The sequence below is a fragment of the Sphaeramia orbicularis genome, chromosome 13, assembly GCF_902148855.1.
Source record: "Sphaeramia orbicularis chromosome 13, fSphaOr1.1, whole genome shotgun sequence".
Lineage (NCBI taxonomy): Eukaryota > Metazoa > Chordata > Actinopteri > Kurtiformes > Apogonidae > Sphaeramia > Sphaeramia orbicularis.
Genome location: NC_043969.1, coordinates 52,541,123 through 52,567,803, shown reverse-complemented (window position 1 = coordinate 52,567,803; position 26,681 = coordinate 52,541,123). Strand labels below are relative to the sequence as shown.

At 43.9% G+C, this 26,681-nt stretch overlaps 1 protein-coding gene across 1 annotated transcript in view; it reads right to left on the bottom strand.

Moving 5' to 3' along the window:
* The window catches only part of LOC115431255 (uncharacterized), a 202,326-nt gene extending 176,178 nt beyond the window's left edge, over positions 1–26,148 (bottom strand). The window contains exons 1-8 of the mRNA XM_030151499.1: positions 26,018–26,148; positions 22,631–22,799; positions 18,785–19,144; positions 7,375–7,692; positions 6,840–6,938; positions 4,306–4,638; positions 3,760–4,092; positions 2,440–2,772 (exon numbers count right to left, since the gene is read on the bottom strand). Of these exons, the coding sequence (XP_030007359.1) occupies positions 2,440–2,772; positions 3,760–4,092; positions 4,306–4,638; positions 6,840–6,938; positions 7,375–7,692; positions 18,785–19,144; positions 22,631–22,667 (1,813 nt within the window). The 5' untranslated portion in view covers positions 22,668–22,799; positions 26,018–26,148. The remainder of the gene's footprint in view (positions 1–2,439; positions 2,773–3,759; positions 4,093–4,305; positions 4,639–6,839; positions 6,939–7,374; positions 7,693–18,784; positions 19,145–22,630; positions 22,800–26,017) is intronic.
* Positions 26,149–26,681: the final 533 nt, after the last annotated feature.

Here is a 26,681-nt window from a genome sequence, read left to right as displayed (position 1 = left end):
TGATTGTGGATTTGGTGCCACTTTGAAAAATTTCCCCTTTATAACAGATAGGAAGTGGATGGATGCATAACTCAGTAAATATAAATGATCTCCAGTGTAAATGTCTCCAGTCCAGCCCTGATGGGGAGATGACCCAAACATAATGTCCACATGCTGATCAGGATCTTCTTCTGGATCCGGAACTGACGGAAAATTTAACATGGGCTCTTATGGGGAAAACATTCAATCATCGTCTTCTCCCAAACTCCAGTTCTGATTGACTTCAAACTTGGTATACAGCTTCTGTATGATGATGTCAACACAAGGGACTGAAATTATTTCCATCTGGATCTGATTCTGGATTTGGTGCGACTTTGAAATTTTTTCCCATTATAACAGAAAGGAAGTGGATTGATCCAATAAATCAGTATCAATGATATCAAGTTGGAATTTGATTTTTTTACAGATCTGATTGGAATATGAGCAAAACATGGGCTATTTGTGTAATAGAATAAATACACAGAACTGGGGGAGAATAAATGGCATCTGGATACATTTCCCAAAGCTTTGAATTTGGCCGGTAAGACATAGGGCCATTGGTCCTATTTTTTATGATCTAGTTGGATTTGAAAGTAACTGAGGAAATTAAACATCAGTAAAGACAATGTCATACAAGGAAACTTTAACCAACAAACCACAGAGTAAAACGAGAATTAATCAAAGTGTGTCATTCCATCAAAGCCAGTTTATACAAATGTGTTGAAGAAGTGGTTTCAACAATCTGAACAGAAAAGACCAGAAGGAATGACAAGAAAGACTGACACTAGTGAAGGACTGGGAGGTTTTTTGTGTCCCCCTACAAGAGGCTGAGCACAATTCAGTTGGTTCTCTGAGTCTACAAGTTCACCACAAGGAGGGAGTAAATATCACGAACTTCACCTTTAACACATCAGACTTTAACGACACTTTAAACATAATTTAATGGACAACATGAGAGAAAACCTTATTTTTAAAAACAGTCACTAACGGGTATTGGTGGGGATGGGAATCGTTAAGAATTTAACAATTCCGATTCCATTATCGATTTTGCTTATTGATCCGATTCCCTGTCGATTCTCTTATTGATTCTCATTGGGTGAGGGAATAAAAGAGTACAAATGGGTGTGTTTGCATTAACTGTATTTTATATTTCCATCTCTGCACAGAAAATAGAACATATTCAGTATGTACAAATAACAATAACAGATGACGCTGGGCCCAGTTCGGGGGCAGCGGGATGCGGTGAAAGTGAAACTAAAGACCCTTTACTAGTTCCTTTATTGCCACATTTCTATTATGTGGAACTGGTTCAACTCGGCTTGTCTCCTGTTGTTGTGCACCTCATTTCCTTTCCCCTACCTTTGGAAACGTTTGTTGCCCACACCAGAACTGGAACTGGGCCCAGTGTTCACTCTGCTGCTAGATTCACAAACGCCACTAAGTATCGTATCAAATACGTGACATTCCTGTAAACGATTCACAAGCTGTGTGGACAAATGTTTGAGCAGATTGAAGGGATTCCACCCTTTTGAAGACATGGAAGCTTTGACAGTGTTACCAGTGGACCTGGTGTCATCGTTTTAGACCATTTCTGCTTCAACGCCATGTTGGCTATGTCCGACCAAAACAATGCAGCATAAACGTGACGTCATCGCGCATGCACAACAAAGGCGGACTTGATAAGCTGAATCATTAAGCAGGCAGGCAAACGATTCCAAGGAATGGAGTTACTGAGAACCGGTTCTTAAAAAGGAACTGGTTCTCAATTCCCATCCCTAGGTATTAGGTTGGAATTCCACCTCATTTTTCACAGCACACAGTCTTCTATCAGACTTTATAAAAACATAAACCTGCTGGTGGTGGCCTTTCTCAGACCAGGTCCTCTGGCTTCCTCCCACCATCCACACACATGCATTTTTATGGGTTAATTGGTGAGTTTAAATCCAAAGAATGTGAGTGAATGGTTGTCTGTCTACATGTTAGTGCTGACCTAGACAAATATTCAAAGTAAACCATGCATTTCCTTGTTGGTAGTCAGGATAGGCCCTGGCATCCCTGCAACCCTCCAGAGGATTCAACAGTTTGGAAAATGAAGGAATATTTCTGTTGTTGTCAAAGGACTGTAGAAACAAACCCATAAGTTGATGCTATCATCCTGATCTATATAGTGTTAATGTGAGACTGGATGGAAAATATTTGACAAATTATATTTTACTTTGGAATGTCAGGAAAAAATAAAAATATTTTTCAGTTTTGAAAGAGCAATTTCTGTCATTTTAATCCTAATGAATGCTGCAGTGTTTTTGGTTTCCCTTCAGCACACTGACCTGTATGTAGAGGACTGAGCCACGTCTAGAATGCTGACTCTAAGAAGGGCTCAGTGTTGTAGAACTAGGAAAGACCTGTGTCTACAGCACTGACCTTTGACCTTCAGATGCACTTGTTTCCTCCTCAGGATCTGCTTGTCTCTGTTGTAGACGGTGCAGGTGAAGGTGTGGGTGTCCCAGTCTGTGGGGTGTTTCAGGGTCAGACTGAGGTCTCCAGTTCTCAGTGGGTCTTCATTCATCTCTGTTCTATTTCTGTATTCATCGTCCTGTTCATCAGTTCTGTCAGAGCCGTCCTCATACACATGGACCTTCCTGTTATAAAGGTCCGTCCACTCCACTGTGACCTGACTGACGTCCTCTATATGTAATGTGGTTTTCCAGGGCAGCAGGACAGACTCCGCTGAATAATCCACCTCCACCTGTTGGACTGAGAAAAACAATCACACCATCAGACAACAGCAGAGGAAAACATCTGCCATGGATCCAGTTCTAAGTGATGATCTAATCAGCAGCAGAACCAAGTGCTTCTGTGTGTCTGTGAAGTTTTTTGTAGGGGGGGGGCAGGGCGGGGCTTAATATCAAATACCACATTAGCCCTGATTTTCTGATGCAACAAGATGTTCTCACCACTCCTGTGTAATTTTTTTGAAAATTTCGTTCAAACTCCCCCACCCCCCCATCCCGAAAATTACTTTTTTAACTCTAAAAATCGCAACTTTCACAGCTTCTGCACTCCTTTGTCCAGTGCAATGTATGAATATGTTCATGATGGGCCAGTTAATGATCTTGTCAATGCCATCTTGTATCGTAAGAGTACTTTGTACTATGAACAGTCTAATGTCAAGGTCATGTTGTAGGTTAAAGGTCACCAAAATGACTCGTTTTTTCAAAAATTCATACCATTCTGACATTTTATCAAATCTGTCCTCAGTTCTGTTCCCTCTGGTTTCCTGGTGGGATCCCCCCAGGCCTTTGGCCCTTTCAAAGCCACATTACAGACTAAATATTGCAACATGTACATTCCATTTGAATTTGCCACCAGTAGTGCAGTGGGAAACACCAGCACACATTTTGGCGGGAATCACCAACACTTCATTCATTCATTTAATTTTCTGAACCCACTTTCTCCTCACTAGGGTCCCGGGGGTCACTTGGAGTCTATCCCAGCTAATTACAGGTGAAGGCAGGGTTCACCCTGGACATGTGACCAGTTCATCACAGACTGAACATATAGAGACAAACAATCACTGTCACATTCACACCTATGGGGGATTTAGATGAACCAATTAACCTATCAGTGCATGTGTTTGGATGGTGGGAGGAGCCAGAGTACCAGGAGAGAACCCACACAGACACGGGGAGAACATGCAAACTCCACCTAGAACTAGGAATGACCTGTGTCTACAGGACTGACCTTTGACCGTCAGATGCACTTGTTTCCTCCTCAGGATCTGCTTGTCTCTGTTGTAGACGGTGCAGGTGTAGGTGTGGGTGTCTTGGTACATGGGGTGTTTCAGGGTCAGACCGAGGTCTCCAGTTCTCAGTGGGTCTTCATTCATCTCTGTTCTCTTTCTGTATTTATCGTCCTGTTCATTAGTTCTGTCAGAGCCGTCCTGGTACACATGGACCTTCCTGTCATCCTCATCTGTCCACTCCACTGTGACCTGACTGACGTCCTCTATATGAAATGTGGTGTTCCAGGGCAGCAGGACAGACTCCTTCCCTGAAACCACCTCCACCTGTTGGACTGAGAACAACCATACCATCAGACAACAGTAGAGGAAAACATCTGCCATGGAGCCAGTTCTAAGTCATATTTGTTCAATCTGTGTTGAATCATCAGCAGAACCCACTGCTTATTCAACTGTTAACTCCTATTCTCAGTTCAACTACATTGGACATTTCAGTCTGATAATTCCAGGTGCCTTGAGTTTTCTCATCTTCTGTCTACAGCACTGACCTTTGACCCACAGAATCACTTCTTTCTCTTTCAGGACCTTGTTTTTGTTGTAGACGATGCATACGTAGCTGCTGGTGTCCCGGTCCCTTGGGTGTTTCAGGGTTAAACTGAAGTCTCCAGTTCTCAGACAGTGTTTCTTCATCTCTGTTCTGTTTCTGTAATCCTGGTCCTGTTCATCAGGTTGGCCAGAGCCGTACTTATGCACAATGAGCTGATCGTTGAATAAATTCTTCCACATAACGCTGATATGTCTGGAGTTCTCTGTCAGGTGAGCTATACTTTTACATGGCAGCAGGACAGACTCCTCCCCTGAATCCACCTCCACCTCGTAGACTGAGAACAAACAATAAAAAAGTAGACACCTGATTGGCTGGCCTGCTGTAGTGTGCTTTGTTCCAATATAATCTCATTATGAACCAAAAATATTGTGGACAGCATTGTCTTAGAAGCATGGGAGCTCATTAAATGACCACCCCAAACTGTGTGTGTCTAATATGCAGGTCAAGGTCAAGGTTACTTTATTTATACCCGTAGGTAGATTTGTTTTGCAGTCTAGGTGATTGCCTTGGCATTACAACACTTACATTAAACATGCAAGACAGGCACTTGATCACGCTTACAGACAGGACAAAAAGACAGGACAAAACCAAAAGTGCTCAGTGTTCCACCATTCATCGGTATAGCAGCATGGATAAGTAAATAAAATAGGTGAGGTCAAATAAATAAAAACAAGACGCGATAAAACACAATAAAAACCAGAAAAGATAAAAACAATAAAAACAATCCGGGATAAAAACCCCAGTTAGAACATACAAATAAATAAAACATTCAACAATTGGAAGTCACATAATAATAAATAGAGCAAAAAAAAATGGAATAAATAACTAAATAAGTGCAGGTAGTGAAAGCACATGGAAGAGCTGCAGAGGTCAAACCAAAGGCTGCAGCTGCACTGGTTCAGAGGCAGCATTTCCACCCTTCACCTCTATGACAAATGTTCAAATCCAGTCTCCTAGTGTGAGCAAAGAGCAGGTGCACAACAAGGAGCAGTTATCTGTCTGAGGAACAGACAAAGCACCTGTCTACTGCCATCACACTGGGATATTCATATTGGTCTGTTTAGACGGGGGGGTTCAGCCCGTCAAAGGGTCCAGTCCAAACCGTGGGATGAATTTGCGAATATCAAATGCGAATATCAAATGTGTCAAAGTCGTTTTAGCTCAGGGGACACATACAATCCGATTGGGTCTGAAGTGGGTCGGACCAGTACAAATACACCGTTGTCAATGAAGTTGGAATAATTCAGTTTTGGGACATGTTCCCCTTTTTATTCCCATTTAATCACTTTTGATCCAGTACAATGAATACACACTGAGTCCCAGTTCCACCTGATCTATCAAGGATAAATCACATTTCACATGAAGTAATATTTTATTTTAATTTTACTGGAAACAGTGTAATAACATTATAACTTATAGATGTCAATATTCCGCCTGTTCCTAAATGTCTGGTGTGTTCATAGATCCACTGTGATCTGTACGTTGGAATGCACATGTGGAAATGATAAGATCAGACTTAGTAGTGTTGAAACTGTATTCTTATTTTTGTGGTTGTACAGGGGTGTTCAGGTTATTCACATTTTCATTCTGCAATTTTACATTTTTCACACTAAAACAAAGAGAAAAATCTACAGTTGATATTATTTACAGTGTTATTCTGCTATTATTTTACTGGTGCGGCCTGATTCAGATCAAACTGGGCTGAATGTGTGACAGCCCTGGTTTAGACACAAAGGTCCAGGTGTTTGAATGCCTCCTCTATTATTGTGGAAGAAATAAATCTGCTTCATGTGCTGCTGATGTGAAAGGTGAGCACATGGTCTGTGTCTTATGACTGTATCATCTGTAAGTTTGTCGTGTACTTTAAATATTATGGTCCAATTGCTGTTGATGGGTAAATGATTACAACTTCATTTTTATCGACGTCATTTAAAAAGGTAGTGCAGCAGTTTAAGGGGGCTTTCACATCAAAGGTGTTGGTTTGCTTTAAATAGACCAGTTTGTTTTCCTCTGATAATCTGCTTCATTTGGGGACGTGTGAACATGCAACTGAACTTGAATGTTGGAACCCCCGTTGAATTAAATCGAGTCTCCGATCAAACATAATCCCCAAACAAACCGATTCCCCGATTGAACCAAGTCCCCAACTGAACTGAGTCCCCAATGGAACCAAGTCTGCCAGACTGTTAGGTCTGAAAAAGACTTCAGACACCAGTTTGACTGTGGTTTTAGTCTGTGTACTGTATAAATTATACACATTTTCTGAAGCATTTCTCTGATCAGTCCACTGTGACTCCTGACTGTTGACCTCCTCAGCAGCAACTACACACACACACACACACACATTACAAACACAAACTTGGTCTGTAGGTTTCTATATGTATGAGTGACAGTCTGCTTCTATAATCACATGAGACAAAGAAAAACATGATGAAGAACAGCACAGTAAGTAGTGTAGTAACAGATGTGACATACCTGACAGAAAATACCCTCGAAACATAAATAAAAGTCCTAGAGTGATTAGAAGAACAGCAAAGACAACCAGGAGAGCTGTGGCCCAGGTTGGAAAACCCTCTGTGGACGACAAAACACCAACATGAACTCCTGCTAAGACATGATTGTATGATGACGTGTCAATCAAATCCTAACAAATGTGTAAAGACATTATCAAGTACCCTAAATCCTGCTTCAAATGAAGTTGAAAAGAAAGATGTGTTTTATTCTGTGTACCTGTTTGACAGTTGGTCATATGAAAGAGCCAGAGTTGATGAGGTGGAGTACTGACTGTAGTACTGAGTATTGATAAGGTGGAGTATTGACTGTAGTACTGAGTATTGATAAGTAGTATTGAAAGAAAGATTATTGAACAGTGTCTTTTCTCCATCAGTATGAAATGACATCAGGACATGGATCTCCATATTGAATGCTTTGGACTCAGAAGTGAGAGCTGCAGCAGAAGGTGTGTGTTTTCAGATTGGAGCTGTTTCATGTGGTCTATCCCAGCACTGACCTGGGACCACCTGGAGCAGGACTTTAGACCTCAGGACGTCTCCTTCCCTGTAGACGCTGCAGATATACACACCTCCGTCTGTGTCTGTGGGGTGTTTCAGAGTCAGACTCATGTCTTCATTCATCTGTGTGCGGTCACGGTAAGACCTGTCCTGTGTTTGAAGATCATCAGTTTTATTCCGGTACACGTGGACCACCAACAGTTCTGGATCAACGTGAGTCCAGTCCACTGTGGTGTCTTCAGGCAGATCGGCTGAGGCTTTACAAGGCAGCTGGATAGACTCCGCCCCCTGCTGGACCTTCACCTCCTCCTCGTCATCTGACAGGAAACAGACCACAGTGATTAGACCATACATTAAAGCCCTCTCACTGCATGAAAAAACTGATTATTGGCCCCGTAAACACCTGCCAACTTCAAAGATTCCTGGTAATTATTGTGAGTTTACAGAGAAGTTCAGCTATGCCGGAAAGTGGAGGAAATGGAGTGGGGGGGGGGGGGGGGGGCATGGGGGGTGCGGGGGTTAATACCTCACAGCAGAGGTGTGAATGGCCCTAATTTACTTCTGAATGTCACTGGCATCTGCCCCATCTGACCTCAGAAACACCCACTGGATGTTTTTTTGTTTTTTATATCAACCCATTGGATGTCACCACAGACATTTCAAAGGACAGCTCACATGTGATTGGACTGTATTAGTCATCGGTGCAGCATTATAATATGTCCCACCCATTAAAAATATTATTATTATTAATGTTTTTATTTTTCAGGCATTTATTTATTGTTGCAGGGTAATAATTCACCTACTGAAAACATCACCACCAAAATCAATTGAGAAAGAACACGACTGCAACGATCATGTTAAAAATAAAGACAAGCTTTAATAAAATGTACAATGCAAAAAGCACACTTACATATTTAAGAAAACTGTGCCAACACTTTCAAATTCAAACAAACTTTAAGAATAAATAAAAATTACAACATTTTCAAATTAAAACTTAGAATTTAAAGTCAGTTCAGTCACATGTGCTGTCCTCACAACATGAGTGTGCAGCTCCAGCCACAAACCAAACTAAAGCACAGTCCAAACAAGGCTTTCTGTTCTCAGCTGGAGCTTCTCCTGCACTTGACTTTTTCTTTAACGTTTTTGTAACTGCAACATATAAAATCCATCCAACTCTACTGACTCACAGACAGTTCTTATTAATTCCACTGCACATGGAATGAACTCACATCGCTAGCTTGAATAGCATCAGCGTTAGCTTCAGTACACGTTCACAGAACAGTTTCAATCAACCAACATCTACAACTTAATGTTTTCGGATATATACACTTACAACGACGAACATTTTCCAAGGCACACAGTAGTAGAGCACACTTAGCGAACATGAGTTTTTCTGAACTTTAACTGCAGAGAAAAGAAGGAACGGAAATATACGGCAAAGATCATCTAGTAAAAGAGCGCTCACTCTGTATACAACCTTAGTGCACAGAGAACACAAAGATCCTTAAGGAGAAGAAATCTCACTCCTATCAATTCTTAAGCTAACTACATTTTAACAGATTTTAACATAGATTTAACATATTTATTTATCTATTATTAACTTAATGTAACTTATGAAAGTAATTTATACAACTGATGAAATAAGTTTGGTCTTTGACCTAAAAACATCACATCAGACAAGTGTTGGTACCAGCTTCTCTGAGGGTGGTCCAGTCCAGTCTTCTGTGGTGGTAGAACATGTGTTGGTTCTGCTGTAGTGTCTGTGGTGGTAGAACATGTGTTGGTTCTGCTGTAGTGTCTGCGGTGGTAGAACATGTGTTGGTTCTGCTGTAGTGTCTGCGGTGGTAGAACATGTGTTGGTTCTGCTGTAGTGTCTGTGGTGGTAGAACATGTGTTATGACCCTGGGTCATAATTTGTCTATTTATATGTATGTGTTTTCTGTTTAGTGTGTGTTTTCCCCCCGTCCTGTAGGTGTGCTGTGCCCCTTTTGTTTCCGTTTGTTGCAGGTTGCTGATTGGTGGAGCATGATTGCCCAGCCCTTTAAAGATGGCCCTGGAGCTCCCATCCTTGCTCGCTCTTGCCTCCTGTCAGCTCCCAACCCTGTGTTCGTGTGTGTGACCGTCAGTCTTCGATCCTGGAAAAATCTGATTGTTTGTAGTTGTAAATAGTTTTGTTAAATTGAACCTTTTTCTGGTAGGGGAGGTCGGCTCTTTTGTTTTCCCATTTTCTCCTGTTTTTGGTTAGATAGTTAGGTAAGTTTTCTGTATTTTATTTCCTGCATTTATTTTGGATTAGGAAAGTTAGTAAATTGTAAAAGAAGATATTTTGTTTGTTGTTTTAGCCGCTCCCTCCCCTAACCCTTCCTTAGTTGTTAAAACAAAAGTAGTAATAATAAATATTGTGAATCTTAGTTTTTTGACTGACGTGTGTGCTTGGGAGCTGGGAGGGGACAAAAGTTGAGCCTATTATGTTCGCCCTGGTGAACCCCTAGGCCGGGGCGTAACATAATTTGGGGGCTCGTCCGATTTTTCCCGCGTGTTTTTGTGAGTGTGTGATTTTTCCGGGTAAGTTTTGGTGAGTATTTTTGTACGTATTTCTGGTCTGTGGTTTTTCTGTGTGTAATGGATTTTGATTTGGAAGCGTTTACTGCGCATCCTACACTGGAGCGATTAGACGCCTGTAGGAAAGTGGATTTAATGCTGGTTGCCACTCGTTTTGGTGTGCCGCTTCCTACTACTATTAGGAAGGAGGAGCTGAAGGAGCTCCTCATTGAGAAGCTTGGGGAGAGGGGAGTGTTGACAGCAGGAGCTGGTGACGTGGAGGAGGAGCTCCGTCAGCCTCAGCCGTCGTCACCCACCGCATTAGTGGAACCTCCGGTTGTGCAGAGGAGGTCGGCGGAAGAACTCCGACTGACTCTGCGCATAAAGGAGGTAGAGGTAAGACACAAAGAGCTAGAGGTGGAGGCCATGCTCCTGAGGGTGAAAGCCCTGGAGCTGGAACGTCAGCCTGTTACTCCCCACTCGCCTGTCCAACACACAGCCCCACACTCTCCCCGTGAAAGCTTCGATGTGAGCCGGCACATAGCACTGGTGCCTCCGTTCAGAGAGGCGGAGGTGGATTGTTATTTCAGTGCTTTTGAGCGCATCGCAGGCACCCTGAACTGGCCAAAGGATGTTTGGTCTCTGCTGCTCCAGTGTAAGCTGACCGGTAAGGCGCAAGAGGTGTGTTCCTCACTAACGGTTGAACAGAGTTTGGATTATGAGGTTGTTAAAGCCACTGTTCTCCGTGCTTATGAGTTGGTGCCGGAGGCTTACCGGCAAAAATTTAGAAAGTGTGTAAAAACCCCTGACCAGACATATGTGGAGTTTGCGCGGGAAAAAGGTGTTTTGTTTGACAAATGGTGTCACTCCAGTAAAGTACATGATTTTGCGCAGCTGCGAGAACTCGTCCTTTTAGAAGAATTTAAACAGCGTTTGCCGGAGCGCATAGTTGTGTATCTGAATGAGCAGAAGGTTGGGTCACTTTCTGAAGCTGCTGTTCTCGCAGATGAGTTTGCTTTGACCCATAAAAGTGTCTTTATGACTCCGGTGCGCCGTGAGGCTTCTGATGGTGAACGGGTGCGTTCTCCTAAGAACGCCCGGCGTGCGTTTGTGTCTGAAGGTGGTGAGAGCCGGGAGTGTTTTTACTGTCGGCAGCCAGGTCACCTCATTGCGGTTTGTCCGGTTTTAAAGAAAAAAGAGCAAACAAAAACCAATAATCCCTCGGCTGTAGGTTTAATACAGTGCAAATCTGCGTCTCCTTCAGAACCGGTAAAATGTGAAAGGCCTGATGTGGATGAGGAGTTTCGCCCTTTTATTTCACATGGTTTTTTGTCGTTGGGTGAGGGGGACCAGGTTCCCATCACCATTTTAAGAGATACCGGTGCGAATTATTCTGTGGTCCGTCGCGGCGTGGTGCCGTTCTCAGATAAAACCTACTGTGGTTCTGATTTGTTGGTGTGGGGAATAAAACTGAGTGTGTTACGCATGCCGCTGCACTCTGTTGTACTCACCTGTCCGCTGGTCTCTGGTACCGTGCGCGTTGGCGTCCGTGATCAGCTGCCCGTGGCAGGGGTTGATCTGATCCTCGGAAATGATTTGGCCGGTCAGAAAGTTTTTCCTGTCGTACCTGAAGTAACCGACTGCCCCGTTGCTGACGAGGGTAATTCCACTGCCGTCGGTGATCCAACCGTTTTTCCGGTGTGCGCCGTAACGCGTGCCCAGGCTCGCCGGCTGGGTGATCCGCCGGATCTGTCCGACTCCTTTTTGTGCGCGCCGCGTGAATCGAGCAGCCCTCCTTCTGAGTTGAATAAAACTATTTGTATCGATGTAAAACCAGATGTAGATAACTTGCATGTAAATGTCAAATTCTGTCGTTCTTGTTCCGTGGGCCAAGTGTGTGAGAAGCATAACCAGGCCATTCCCCCAGCCCCTTTACATCCGGTCCCAGCTACTACTAAACCAGTTGAGCTGGGCCATGTCAGTTCATTCAGACAGCGGTTACCCACTGCTTGTGAGACGGCCCATCAGTCTCTCTCTGCTGCCAAACCTATGTTGAAACGGCATTATAAGTGTGCGCGTAACCGCCTGTTTCAGCCAGGTGATCTGGTGCTTGTGTTGTTACCTGTTGTGGGTTCTAGTCTCCACGCAAGGTTTGCTGGTCCTTATAAGGTGGAGCGGAAAGTGAGTGACACCGATTATGTAATTAAAACACCAGATAGAAGGAAAAAGTCGCGTGTTTGCCATGTGAATATGTTAAAGTCTTATGTCCTAGATGGCGCAGAGAGGACAGCCGCAGCCCCGGTGTCCTGCGTCGCCCCTGCTGTGAGTGTGTCCACCTCGGCTTACAGTCCTGAGGAGGACAGTTTAAATGGACAGCGTGTCTCTGTTCCGTGTGCCCGTTTGGAAAACTCCAAAATACTGGGGAACTTAGAGGAGCACCTGTCCTATCTGCCTAAAGGTAACAGATCAGATGTCTGCAGGCTTATTCGTAAACATCTGTGTCTGTTTGGGGATAAACCCACTCAGACTACAGTAATCCAGCATGATATTGATGTTGGTGACCACAAGCCCATTAAACAACACGCGTATCGTGTAAACCCGACTAAGCGGGCCGTGATTAACAGTGAGGTGCAGTACCTCCTGGATCATGGTTTCGCCGTTCCCAGTTCCAGTCCATGGAGTTCTCCATCTCTCCTTGTGCCTAAGCCTGATCAGACCCCACGATTCTGTAATGACTATCGTAAAGTTAATGCTATCACGAAATCAGATTCGTTTCCCCTCCCACGTATTGATGACTGTGTTGACCGAGTGGGTTCAGCTATGTACGTCACTAAGTTGGACCTCTTAAAGGGATATTGGCAGGTACCCCTTACTCCCCGTGCATCAGAGATTTCTGCTTTTGTTACACCTGATCAGTTTCTCCAGTACACCGTGATGCCTTTTGGGTTAAGGAACGCACCTGCTACATTCCAACGACTGATGAACAGAGTCCTTTCTGGAGTAAAAAACTGTGAAGCATACTTAGATGACATTGTGATTTATTCGTCCACCTGGTCTGAACACATGTGCACTCTGAGAGAAGTTTTCCTTAGGTTAGAAGGGGCTAATCTAACTTTAAACTTGGCAAAATGTGAATTTGGTAAAGCTGTTGTCACTTATCTGGGAAAGCAGGTGGGGCAGGGACAAGTGCGCCCTCTGGCGGCGAAAATTCAGGCAATCTTAGATTTCCCTGTGCCAGAAACCAGGCGACAGCTCCGCAGGTTTCTGGGCATGTGTGGATATTATAGAGGGTTTTGTAAAAATTTTTCAAGTGTGGTTGCTCCTTTGACTAGTTTAGTTAGTCCCTCTCATCCTTTTGTGTGGTCTTCTGTGTGCCAGGACGCCTTTGAGTCTGCGAAGGCGCTTCTCTGTAGTGCTCCTGTTCTGGCTGCGCCAGATTTTTCACGGCCCTTCAAACTGGAGGTGGATGCCAGTGCTTTTGGTGCCGGAGCAGTGTTACTACAGGAGAATGAACTTAGTGTTGACCATCCAGTGTGCTATTTCTCCAGAAAGTTTAACAAACACCAAGTGCATTACAGCACCATTGAGAAGGAAGCCTTAGCCTTGTTGTGGGCTCTCCAACACTTTGAGGTATATGTCGGGTCCAGTGTGTCTCCTGTTAAGGTTTTCACTGATCACAACCCTTTAGTGTTCCTCTCCAGGATGCGCAATCACAACCAGCGCCTCATGCGCTGGTCACTGTTGTTGCAGGACTTCAGCCTTGATATTCAGCATTGTAAAGGGGTCGATAACATTGTAGCTGATACTTTGTCTCGTGCTGCATCTTAGGACTTATTTGAATCCATGGAAGCCCTTTTCTGTTCTGGGTTTTAGGTTTTAAACATTTCCTTAGGGGCGGAAATGTTTAAACTTAGGTGGGGGGGTGTTATGACCCTGGGTCATAATTTGTCTATTTATATGTATGTGTTTTCTGTTTAGTGTGTGTTTTCCCCCCGTCCTGTAGGTGTGCTGTGCCCCTTTTGTTTCCGTTTGTTGCAGGTTGCTGATTGGTGGAGCATGATTGCCCAGCCCTTTAAAGATGGCCCTGGAGCTCCCATCCTTGCTCGCTCTTGCCTCCTGTCAGCTCCCAACCCTGTGTTCGTGTGTGTGACCGTCAGTCTTCGATCCTGGAAAAATCTGATTGTTTGTAGTTGTAAATAGTTTTGTTAAATTGAACCTTTTTCTGGTAGGGGAGGTCGGCTCTTTTGTTTTCCCATTTTCTCCTGTTTTTGGTTAGATAGTTAGGTAAGTTTTCTGTATTTTATTTCCTGCATTTATTTTGGATTAGGAAAGTTAGTAAATTGTAAAAGAAGATATTTTGTTTGTTGTTTTAGCCGCTCCCTCCCCTAACCCTTCCTTAGTTGTTAAAACAAAAGTAGTAATAATAAATATTGTGAATCTTAGTTTTTTGACTGACGTGTGTGCTTGGGAGCTGGGAGGGGACAAAAGTTGAGCCTATTATGTTCGCCCTGGTGAACCCCTAGGCCGGGGCGTAACACATGTGTCGGTTCTGCTGTAGTGTCTGTGGTGGTAGAACGTGTGTTGGTTCTGCTGTAGTGTGTGTGGTGGTAGAACATGTGTTGGTTCTGCTGTAGTGTGTGTGGTGGTAGAACCTGTGTCGGTTCTGCTGTAGTGTCTGCGGTGGTAGAACATGTGCTGGTTCTGCTGTAGTGTCTGTGGTGGTAGAACATGTGTCGGTTCTGCTGTAGTGTCTGTGGTGGTAGAACATGTGCTGGTTCTGCTGTAGTGTCTGTGGTGGTAGAACATGTGTTGGTTCTGCTGTAGTGTCTGTGGTGGTAGAACATGTGTCGGTTCTGCTGTAGTGTCTGTGGTGGTAGAACATGTGCTGGTTCTGCTGTAGTGTCTGTGGTGGTAGAACATGTGTCGGTTCTGCTGTAGTGTCTGTGGTGGTAGAACATATGCTGGTTCTGCTGTAGTGTCTGTGGTGGTAGAACATGTGCTGGTTCTGCTGTAGTGTCTGCGGTGGTAGAACATGTGTCGGTTCTGCTGTAGTGTCTGCGGTGGTAGAACATGTGCTGGTTCTGCTGTAGTGTCTGTGGTGGTAGAACATGTGTCGGTTCTGCTGTAGTGTCTGTGGTGGTAGAACATGTGTTGGTTCTGCTGTAGTGTCTGTGGTGGTAGAACATGTGTTGGTTCTACTGTAGTGTCTGTGGTGGTAGAACATGTGTTGGTTCTGCTGTAGTGTCTGTGGTGGTAGAACATGTGCTGGTTCTGCTGTAGTGTGTGTGGTGGTAGAACATGTGTTGGTTCTGCTGTAGTGTGTGTGGTGGTAGAACATGTGTCGGTTCTGCTGTAGTGTCTGCGGTGGTAGAACATGTGCTGGTTCTGCTGTAGTGTCTGTGGTGGTAGAACATGTGTCGGTTCTGCTGTAGTGTCTGTGGTGGTAGAACATGTGCTGGTTCTGCTGTAGTGTCTGTGGTGGTAGAACATGTGTCAGTTCTGCTGTAGTGTCTGTGGTGGTAGAACATGTGTTGGTTCTGCTGTAGTGTGTGTGGTGGTAGAACATGTGTCGGTTCTGCTGTAGTGTCTGTGGTGGTAGAACATGTGCTGGTTCTGCTGTAGTGTCTGTGGTGGTAGAACATGTGTTGGTTCTGCTGTAGTGTCTGTGGTGGTAGAACATATGCTGGTTCTGCTGTAGTGTCTGTGGTGGTAGAACATGTGCTGGTTCTGCTGTAGTGTGTGTGGTGGTAGAACATGTGTCGGTTCTGCTGTAGTGTCTGTGGTGGTAGAACATGTGTTGGTTCTGCTGTAGTGTCTGTGGTGGTAGAACATGTGTTGGTTCTGCTTTAGTGTCTGCGGTGGTAGAACATGTGTTGGTTCTGCTGGAGTGTCTGCGGTGGTAGAACATGTGTTTGTTCTGCTGGAGTGTCTGCGGTGGTAGAACATGTGCTGGTTCTGCTGTAGTGTCTGCGGTGGTAGAACATGTGTCGGTTCTGCTGTAGTGTCTGTGGTGGTAGAACATGTGTCGGTTCTGCTGTAGTGTCTGTGGTGGTAGAACATGTGTCGGTTCTGCTGTAGTGTCTGTGGTGGTAGAACATGTGTCGGTTCTGCTGTAGTGTCTGTGGTGGTAGAACATGTGTTGGTTCTGCTGTAGTGTCTGCGGTGGTAGAACATGTGTTGGTTCTGCTGTAGTGTGTGTGGTGGTAGAACATGTGTTGGTTCTGCTGTAGTGTCTGTGGTGGTAGAACATGTGTTGGTTCTGCTGTAGTGTCTGTGGTGGTAGAACATGTGTTGGTTCTGCTGTAGTGTCTGTGGTGGTAGAACATGTGTCGGTTCTGCTGTAGTGTCTGTGGTGGTAGAACATGTGTTGGTTCTGCTGTAGTGTCTGTGGTGGTAGAACATGTGTTGGTTCTGCTGTAGTGTCTGTGGTGGTAGAACATGTGTTGGTTCTGCTGCAGTGTCTGTGGTGGTAGAACATGTGTTGGTTCTACTGTAGTGTCTGTGGTGGTAGAACATGTGTTGGTTCTGCTGTAGTGTCTGTGGTGGTAGAACATGTGTTGGTTCTGCTGTAGTGTCTGTGGTGGTAGAACATGTGTTGGTTCTGCTGTAGTGTCTGTGGTGGTAGAACATGTGTTGGTTCTGCTGTAGTGTGTGTTAGAGTGCAGCTCATAGGTTAGAGCTCCAGACTCTGGAAGGATGGAGGCCTTACAGTCCACCCAGATGTCCCATCAGTGCCATCTTCTTCATCAGACCTCATATCCATTGTGATCCCCTCCATAAATCTCCTCCTTGTTGTCCAGTTCCTCCTCTTTTGCCTCCAGCTGCTGTCCAGACAGAAGTACCATCAGTGCTGCACTGTGAGGCTAACAGTAGTAGAATGTGGTGTTTGTGTCAGATTCAGATTAAACAGATTCTTCTAACTCTTCCTGTCTTTCTTCTCTGCTGTGGGCTGAAATGTTCATGTCTTCTGCCTGGACTGTTAGATCTGGTTGGCTGTATGTGTAGTTCCATTGGACTGTTTCATTATGTCTTACAGGCCACTGGAATTAAAATATACAAGTTAGGAAGAGTAAAAAAATAGATGCATAGGATTAGAACAATAGAGAAACAAAACACAACAAACTATTAAAGTTCCTTCATCAACAGGACTCCACTTTCTACTCCATTCCAGCCTGGACCTTCAGCTGGAGCTGCCATTAAATGAGCAGTCACTGCTTCACTGTGGGTGAGCTCAGTCTGAAAACTTTACTTCCATAGAGCAGAATGGATCCAGGCTCTGTAAGATCTTACTCTGGTTCATATCAGACTCAAAATCAGTGACTTTGGGAACAAACCCCTCCAGGTTCCAGCAGGTCAATGTGACACATTCAGGACTTTAATCAGTTCCACCAGTCAAACCACACTATCATACACTGTGCAATTCACTCAGAAAGTCACACAGATATAATTCCCTCCCAAATAGCACACATGTAATAATGAACTGAACATGTCCTGAACACAGTTTGTGGATTGTGCTCCAGCCTTTTTGTGGTTGTGGTCCACAGTCTGGTGGCTCATCCAGTGTCTGCCTGGTTCAAGTCAGTCAGTTGTTGTGTCACCTCCACTGTAAACTGCTGTGTCATGGACGACTCCATTTGCATTTGGATAGCTCACAGCAGGACCATTTACAGACCAAAACCTCACATAGTCCAAGGGGCTGGGGAGGGGTCATTACCAAGGCTCTGGAACCAGAGGGGGGGGGGGGGGGGGGGTTCACGGCAGTTCCAGGCAGTTAGAGAGAATTTTCTGTGCTGACTTCAAATTCCCACTAGTAGGTGTTCATTTGAAGTTCCAAAGCGATTTACAGTGACGTAAACTGAGGAAAACCCCACTGTTCATGCAGTGTCTAGAACTTCAACAACACACACTATTCATATTAAATGGTGAGGAACAAGAACAATCCAAGGTGTATTTTCAGCAACAGATTGAAAAAAGTTCAGCTCAACCCTTCGTCCTTAACCAGTGACAAAATGATCTAATCCAGTCAGCAGCTTCTGTGCAGAAACAGTCAGGGTGAAGTTGGACATGTTTGATGAAGGTTGTGTTGTGAAGAAAACAGAACTGAAATGAGCTGAATACAAAGACACACGTACGTGTGACCTCTGACCTGTGTCTGCTGTAGTGGGTGTGGTTTATGTTTGACCTCTGACCTGTGTCTACTGCAGTGGGTGTGGTTTATGTCTGACCTCTGACCTGTGTCTACTGCAGTGGGTGTGGTTTATGTTTGACCTCTGACCTGTGTCTACTGGAGTGGGTGTGGTTTATGTTTGACCTCTGACCTGTGTCTACTGGAGTGGGTGTGGTTTATATCTGACCTCTGACCTGTGTCTACTGCAGTGGGTGTGGTTTATATCTGACCTCTGACCTGTGTCTACTGGAGTGGGTGTGGTTTATATCTGACCTCTGACCTGTGTCTACTGTAGTGGGTGTGGTTTATGTCTGACCTCTGACCTGTGTCTACTGCAGTGGGTGTGGTTTATGTCTGACCTCTGACCTGTGTCTACTGGAGTGGGTGTGGTTTATATCTGACCTCTGACCTGTGTCTACTGTAGTGGGTGTGGTTTATATCTGACCTCTGACCTGTCTACTGCAGTGGGTGTGGTTTATGTCTGACCTCTGACCTGTGTCTACTGCAGTGGGTGTGGTTTATCTCTGACCTCTGACCGGTGTCTACTGTAGTGGGTGTGGTTTATGTCTGACCTCTGACCTGTGTCTACTGTAGTGGGTGTGGTTTATATCTGACCTCTGACCTGTGTCTACTGCAGTGGGTGTGGTTTATGTCTGACCTCTGACCTGTGTCTACTGCAGTGGGTGTGGTTTGTGTCTGACCTTTGACCTGCAGCTGTACTTGTGTCAGTCTCCACTCTTTCGTCTCCTTCCTCTCAGTTTCCCATCGGAGGTTACAGGTGTAGTTGCTGCTGTCAGACAGTTGTGGTTTCTTCACAGTGAGGCTGAAGTCTCCAGATTCCAGAGCGTTGGTCTTCATTGACGTGCGCTCACTGCGTCGGTATTCCTCTTTGAGATCGTCACTTTCGTATTTAAGCAGGTAAATAACTGTTAGGTTGAGATCAGAGCGACTCCAAACCACTGAAGGATCCTCCGGTAACATGCCAGAATACTGGCAGGGCAGCAGGACCGACTCCATCCCCTCATACGCCTGCACCGCTACAGCCAATGCATGCTGGGAAACTGAGGACAGACAAAGAAACAGTGTGTTGATCTGTGAATGGGACCAGAAGAACCCAGGTGAGTCCTCCCAGAGTGTTCCCAGAATATTTTTGTAGCCTGCACTAAAAAAAAAAAAAGTAACCTGCACAAATCTGCATGTTGAGTTATTGCAGGGTGGAATTAGCCCCTAGGGGGGTTTGGGGGTATGCCCCCCCAAGAAAATTTTGATAATTTGGTGTTATTTTGTGGCCTCTGGTGCATTTTAATCGTGTAATATTACTTATTTCTAGCACTTGTATTGTCATGAGATTTGAGTATTTAAGTACAGTTTCCATCAAAATGTGAAAAAATACACAATGTTATGGAGCTGTTTTAAGTACACAATGTTCATGCAAACTGCACTTTCACCAGTAGTATGTGTGTCTGGTCTCTTTGTAAACCTCTGGAGTATGCTGTCTGGCTTCTAACATAACTGCATGTTTAGCATAGATGTTGTGCTTTTTTTGTGTGTGATTGGTTTTGGAAAAAATATATATAAATTTCAATTAACACAATTTAAATAGCAATAATTAAGTGATGGATTTTAATTCCCTGCAAAAGCTATGTGTGAGACCTTAACTAGGGGACCATAGCCTTATGGGAACCCAGGCACTCCAGGCAGCTCTGGGAATAAAACATAATGAATTCATAATATCTGGTAAGTAAATCAGGATGTGTTTATTATCATCATCTGTATCGGTCTACAATAACAAACTGCTGCACACTGTGATTGCACCTTGCATCCTGCTTGTCTTATCTGCAAGTACAGAAAATATTGGTAATGTAATTTTGTGTGGTAATGAATAAAATTGATTTTATTAGTTTTGAATTTAAATATAAAAAAAAATATGACTTGGATTGCCATTATTAATATTTGTAATTATAACTGTTTTACTTTTCTTTGTCAGCTAAGATGTGTCCTCACCACCACTGTCCATATCAAACTCAGAGTCTGAGTTAGGGTTAGGGTTAGGTGCATTCATGAAATATCAATTATATAGCAGCTCAGAACATTGGCCAAATTAGATCTCTATGGCAGGACCCAGAATATTTTCTAAGTCCACACATGAAAAAAACTGGCCAGAATTTCTCCTGTATTTTGTCATTTCACTCATTCATAAAAGTTAATAGAACAAATACAAAAGATCTGTGAAATGTTTACATTCATGACCTGAGATTCATTTTAGTCATGTTTGTGCAGAGAACAACAGTTTGCAGCATAGATCTAGATCAGTGGTTCTTAACCTTGTTGGAGGTACTGAACCCCACCAGTTTCATATGTGCATTCACCGAACCCTTCTTTATTAAAAAATATAATATGATTTTTTTCAAATTCAAGACACAGGCATATGTTTTACTGGTGCACAAAATGAACCGTGCATTAACATCACTGTGTTCAAAGAACAAAACCAATACAGTGTGTGAACTTACAACAAATTCCATACCTTTTCACAAAGACATGACCTTTTTTAATACTACCACACTGAAATGGTTTTAATTTTTAACCTTATGTATCCCAATAATGAACTTATTGTATTTATGCTATTTATCATTTTTAACATTTTAACACACACCCATCACCTAATTTCCATCAGGCTACAATAATAATGAATATTTACTGTAAATCAGTGACTTCTGCTGTTGTGTATGTGTATGTGTAGGCCGTCAGGTCAACCCGGTTTCGTTTCATCTCACTCCGAACTTTCCGAACCACGCAATTTTGACATAAAAAAAGATAATTGCATGTAATGTATTAAAAAAAAGTTCTCGTTATACTCCTTCAGTATTTTTGTGATTGTTGTTTTATTACGGCACTAGCTCGGCTTTAGCGTAATATGATTTCTCCATCCGCGACGGTGCGTCGGTCGTCACATGATTGTAACTGACCAATGCGGTGACCGAAAAATGTAAACAAACGCTCCACATGGCTGCCTCCATGGTTAACAGGAAGTAGCAAAAGTCATAACAACGATGTGGAAAATACTCAAATAATTCATCATCAGACGAGTGGAAGAGATTATAAACACTTCCGGATGTGTTGTAGTGCTATAAGCAACAACAATACACCGCGTATATTGGATGTCAGTCAGAGAAAGAGTCTCCGAAGCCGTTTGTTTACATACACGGACCTAGCCCGACACACACACCTGACTAAAGAGTCCAGTGTGTGTGTTGACCTCCGCCGAACCCCTGAGACTGACTCACCGAACCCCTAGGGTTCGATCGAACCCAGGTTAAGAACCACTGCTCTAGATGTATTGTGGGTAAATACCTGTTCTCTGCTTCTTTAGGAAACCAAACAGTGTCTGCTGGCCCTTGAGGATCTGCTGCTTCCTCTTGGAAGACATTGTCTGACATAAAACAATCAGTTCATTCACAGTTTTACTCTCATCAGCACCATTTCTATTCCCGCCCTGACTGCACGCTCCAAGCAGACTTCTGTCATTTTTCTTCTTTGACCAGTTCACAGTAGAAAGCTACACGGAGCACGCTCAGCTGTTCCAGAGACTTCAAGTGCTTCGGCATCATTCAGTTCACACTTCCAGCCAAAACAAAGATGGCGTGTGTGTGTGTGTGTGTGTGTGTGTGTGGGGGGGGGGGGGGGGGGGCAGATAACCAACCAACTGAAATAACAGCAGGTTGTGTCAGTTTTCTTCCACCTATATCCTCCACTACTGACACCAACGTTCACCTGAACCAAACTGTCACAGTCTCCACATGCACTGGGGTGGGGGTGGGGGTGTGTGTGTAAATGGGACAAATTCATGGGGTCCAGCATTTGTGTGTCCAGCAGGTACAGGTTAGAAGTTGTGAAAACTTCATTTAAGATCTGCTGTATAACAGAGGAATAGAACCAGGGAGTTGGACGTTGAAAGTATGGAACGTTTCACTTTAGTTTCACACCAACGTTAGTTCTGTTAGTTCTGGACCGCACCCCCACATATAGAACTGCTGCCAAGTACATAATTATAATTGTGCATTTGCATAATGACTTCTATTGCGATTGATCACTTTGTTTGTTATAAAAGTCAGTAGTGTAATGTAAACTGTGCTGTTCTCAATAAAGCATATTAAATATACACACACACACACACACACACACACATACAACTGCTGCCAAAAAAATACCCATCTCCTCTGTTTTTTTGACAAATTGCACCCTGATACCATATATCTTATTGTGTGCATAAGTCTTTTTCATTAACAGTAGATCAGTCATTCCATCAGTGACCAGTGGTTTCACTCTACAGGTATTTTCTTCATATTACCAATGAAATTAACTCTTTTCTTGTTCCTTTATCTGCCTTCAAATGATCCACAGTTGGTCTTTTTTCTCTCAGAAACATAGTCTGTGAAACATTTGATGTATTTGAGTAAAATGTCCCAAAAACACTCAGAGTGCAGTGCACAGTACACACATGTTCCACCAGATGAGATGGGGGGGGTGCTGTTTAATGGTTTTCTTACCGTGGATGAGGATCACAACCACCACCAACACTTTCATCTTCCTGCACAAAGTCCACAGTTGTAGTTGAATGTCCTTGTAACTGAAGGTACCCAGGCTTCCGAAGCACACAGGTGTCACTTCACTGCTTCCACTGAGCTCCACTGTGGACTGTTTCCACCGAAGCACCTTCTGGAATGGAATGGAAAACAGGCTGAGCAGCTTTGGACTGAAGAGCCTGGAAAGAGTTCACTCAAAGACTTAATGTGGTATTTAAAATGGTATTTAAAGGTAAAAAGAATACTTTAATATTGTGAGTCTCATTTTCCTACTTGGAAATATCAAAGTATCTATTCCAAACATGTGCTTCACTTCACTTCCTGTTCAAGTGTTGTGCAGGTCGCTGTGACCTTGCTGGATTAGGCAATGTATGAGAACAGAAACCAGAGCCTGGTCTCACCAAACGATGGTCAAAACAGTCATTAATCTGGGAACATCATATTTGACAACATCACGCACGTAGTGAATGGTCCGATTCCTTTTATGGTAGAAAGGATGTGCAGATGTTGTGTAACTCTCCTGTATAAAACCCAGTGTCAAATAAAGGAGGGGCAGAGATATCCCTGGATGAGCAAATTCTTGAGTCTGTGTTTTCCTTCTTAACAATTTACAACAGACTCTATTCTCTAATCTGAAGAATGAAACATTTCAATCCAACCATTTGACAGAATGTGGATCAATAGGTTTCACACCCAGGTATTCACTTCCTGTTTGAGTTACTGGTGGAGTTTCCTCTGAAGGCTTCATTCACTGAAGATTTCAGTGTTTCCCTCTGACCCAGACTTTACTGAACAGGTTGCGTTTGTGTCATTTTAATATTTAACCCTTTATCAGGCAAGTGACCATTTTTGGTCATTTCCACATACATTACAAGACAGTCACAGCAACAATTCCAGTGAGGACAGTGAGTCCGCAATCTGAGATCCAATGTGGTCTCCAGGGTCTGTAAGGTCCAATGTGGTCTCCAGGGTCTGTCAGGTCCAATGTGGTCTCTGGGGTCTGTAAAGTCCAATGTGGTCTCCAGGGTCTGTCAGGTCCAATGTGGTCTCTGGGGTCTGTCAGGTCCAATGTGGTCTCTGGGGTCTGTCAGGTCCACCTGTGCTTTGTTCGGGTCCATGCAGTAATGGAACTAATGTAAGGAATGATGTTCAAAGGGATCATGTGGATGTGGACAGGGGTCTGGACCAGCATGCATGTGGGTCTAATGTTCTGAAATTCATGTTCCTGTTCATCTTATTCATTCATGTTCATCTTACATGTGTGTTTTTTATATTTTGGATCCTGGATCAGCAGAAACACCGGGACACGATGGGAGAAGCGGGTTCGGCTGTGATCACACACTAACAGGGTCGGTCTGGTTCTTACTGTGGCCCAGTTCCACTCTGCCGGTCCCCGGTCAGACCCGGCCCGTTAACGTTCACCTCCAGACCACCTGCAGATGGCAGTGACTGGCAGTAAACCGTCATGTTCAGTCCTGTGTCACAGTCTGTGGTCCACGTCCATGTCAGTCCAAAACAAAATGAGGTCCGTTCTATTTGTTCCTCATCTGTGTTCCACCAGTCAGTTTAGTGAAGTCATCCAGTAACGTATGTGATGAAGTCACACAGTAATGATGTAAAACCCTTTAAACAAGTATAGAAGGGAACTATGAATGCATTCTTATGTTACTTTGGATTTCAATACAAAACAAAATGAGGTCCATTCTATTTGTTCTAATCTGAGTATTACACCAGTATGTTTACCTCAGCTCTCCATTTGATCCACTCTACTGTTTCTAGAACCTGTGAATTCCCACGGGTCAATGCTCTAGTCATATGTATTTAAACAATGAAAACAAATCTAAATGTTCCTCTTTATAAATAACAATTACAGCTTTTTCAGTCATGTTCATAATTCCATAGATGCACTTGAATGCACCATGTTTGCGGTGATCGGCTTCTCTTCAGCTCTGACGTAGTTTGATCCGACCATTAATGAAACGTGAAATCAGACACAAGTTCTGTAGCTGTAGAAATAATTATAATGTGAACCAACTGTCTGGTATTAGCTCATCAAATATTACTGTGGTTATTGGCGGCGACAGCAGCACTGAGCAGACTGGAATCAGTTTCCACCAGTCAGCCACCAGGACAGGCCCAGACCACCAGCAGCCAGCCACCAGGCCAGGGTCCGACACCACCGACAGCCAGCCACCAGGTTAGGCCTAGACCACTGACATTTTAATTCATAGTGTTCAGACCGCTGAAGCACTGGAGGAGCTGTTTAACGGCACAGGAACATCAGCTGATGAACAAATACAGCCGAGGTTTGATCAGCCCCTGTCCTAATGATCCTTTTCCATCTCTGTTCATCTGCCCCTGTTCAGAGGAGCAGTGGAAAGTAAACCTGAAGGAGGCTGAGGGCAAAACGCTGTCTGCTCTGATGGTCAAGTGTCTGAACAAAAAGAAACTACAGCATCCAACTCAACTGAGAGTTCATCTGGCCCTGAGGGAGGAGGAGCGTCCTGAATGGAGGAGCATCTCCAAACCTCCACTCTGTCAGAGGTGGCTGATCTGCAGTGGACAGTCCTGCATGGGATTGTGTCCGTTCATGCCTTCATCTCCATCCTGAACCCGGCTGTGTCAAACACCTGTCCTTTTTGTGAGGCAGCAGAGACAATTATTCACTGTTTTGCAGAGTGTCCTCGTCTTCTCCATCTCTTCCAGTTGTTGGAATGTTTGTTCAGGAAGGCAGGAGAGGTTTTCTCCTTTAAGACCTTCATCTGTGGTTTGAAACTTAAAAAGACTCAGAAAAATAAATGTCAGTTAATAAACTTTATTCTGGGTCAATCAAAGATGGCCGTCTATGTGAGCAGGAAGAAGAAAGTGGAAGACGGTGTGGACTGTGATCTGGTGTCATTACTGAGGAAGACGATCAAAGCCAGAACCCTGATTGACTTTAATTATAACAAAGCGATAAAGGATCTGGAGCCTTTCACATTAACATGGAATTATGGTGATGTACTGTGCTCTGTTCAGGACAATCCAATTATGTTCTCAGAGCAGCTGGTCTGATCTGATCTGTTAGTTTAGCTGTTTTATAACTGGAATAATGAACGACCTTTTGCACAGAGATAATCAAGTTATTTTGAAAAATCAAATCTCTCTCTGTCAACACAGTCATAACCTCCAAACTTGTAGGTAAAGGCAAATAAGGGGCACATGAACACAGCTTTCATTTAAAAAATACAAGTACAGGCTACACATCCAAACATCACACACACACACACACACACACACACACACATTATTACAAGGTGTTTGTAGTTGAAGTGTGATGTTAAAGCAGTGGTTCAGCTCAGTTCAACTCACCAATGAGACTTGAACCAGATGTGATGAAGTCGTTTCAGGTTTGTTGGACGGTTCCACACACACGTCTGCAGCTCTGATCACACTGAGGAGAACTGCTTTCCTTTCTGGGAAATGATCTGTGTTCTGTTGAATGTGACTCCGCCTCTGATCTGTCTCCTTAGTGATGTGTCGGTTGTGAACGAAACGACTCTGAGAGCCAGCTCTGTAACACGAATGATGGGAGCCGCTCTGCCCCGCCCCCCCCCCTTTGATTGGTCAGTATATGTGTGGTATCGTCTCTGCACTGAGCAGAGGGGAGAGGGGCGGAGTTACACACACAGCAAGCACACGAACAGGAGGGAGACGAGAGAGAGAGAGAGAGAGAGAGAGAGAGAGAGAGAGAGAGAGACCACAACACAAATGGACTGGAAAGGTAAAAAAGAGTTGAGAAAATGAGTGACAACAGGAAACGCAGCAAAATCTGGACACATTTCAATTACATGGACCAAACTAAGGCAGAATGTAGAGCGTGAAGACAAAATCTCATCTTGAGCTGGCTCCACAAAAGCTTACACAGACACATGAGAACTGTTCATCCATCAGAGCAATTAGAAGAAAAAAGACAAGCAAGTGAACGTGTAATTCATGAAGGTGCCAGTGTGTCTGTGCAACTGTTGCTGCTCCT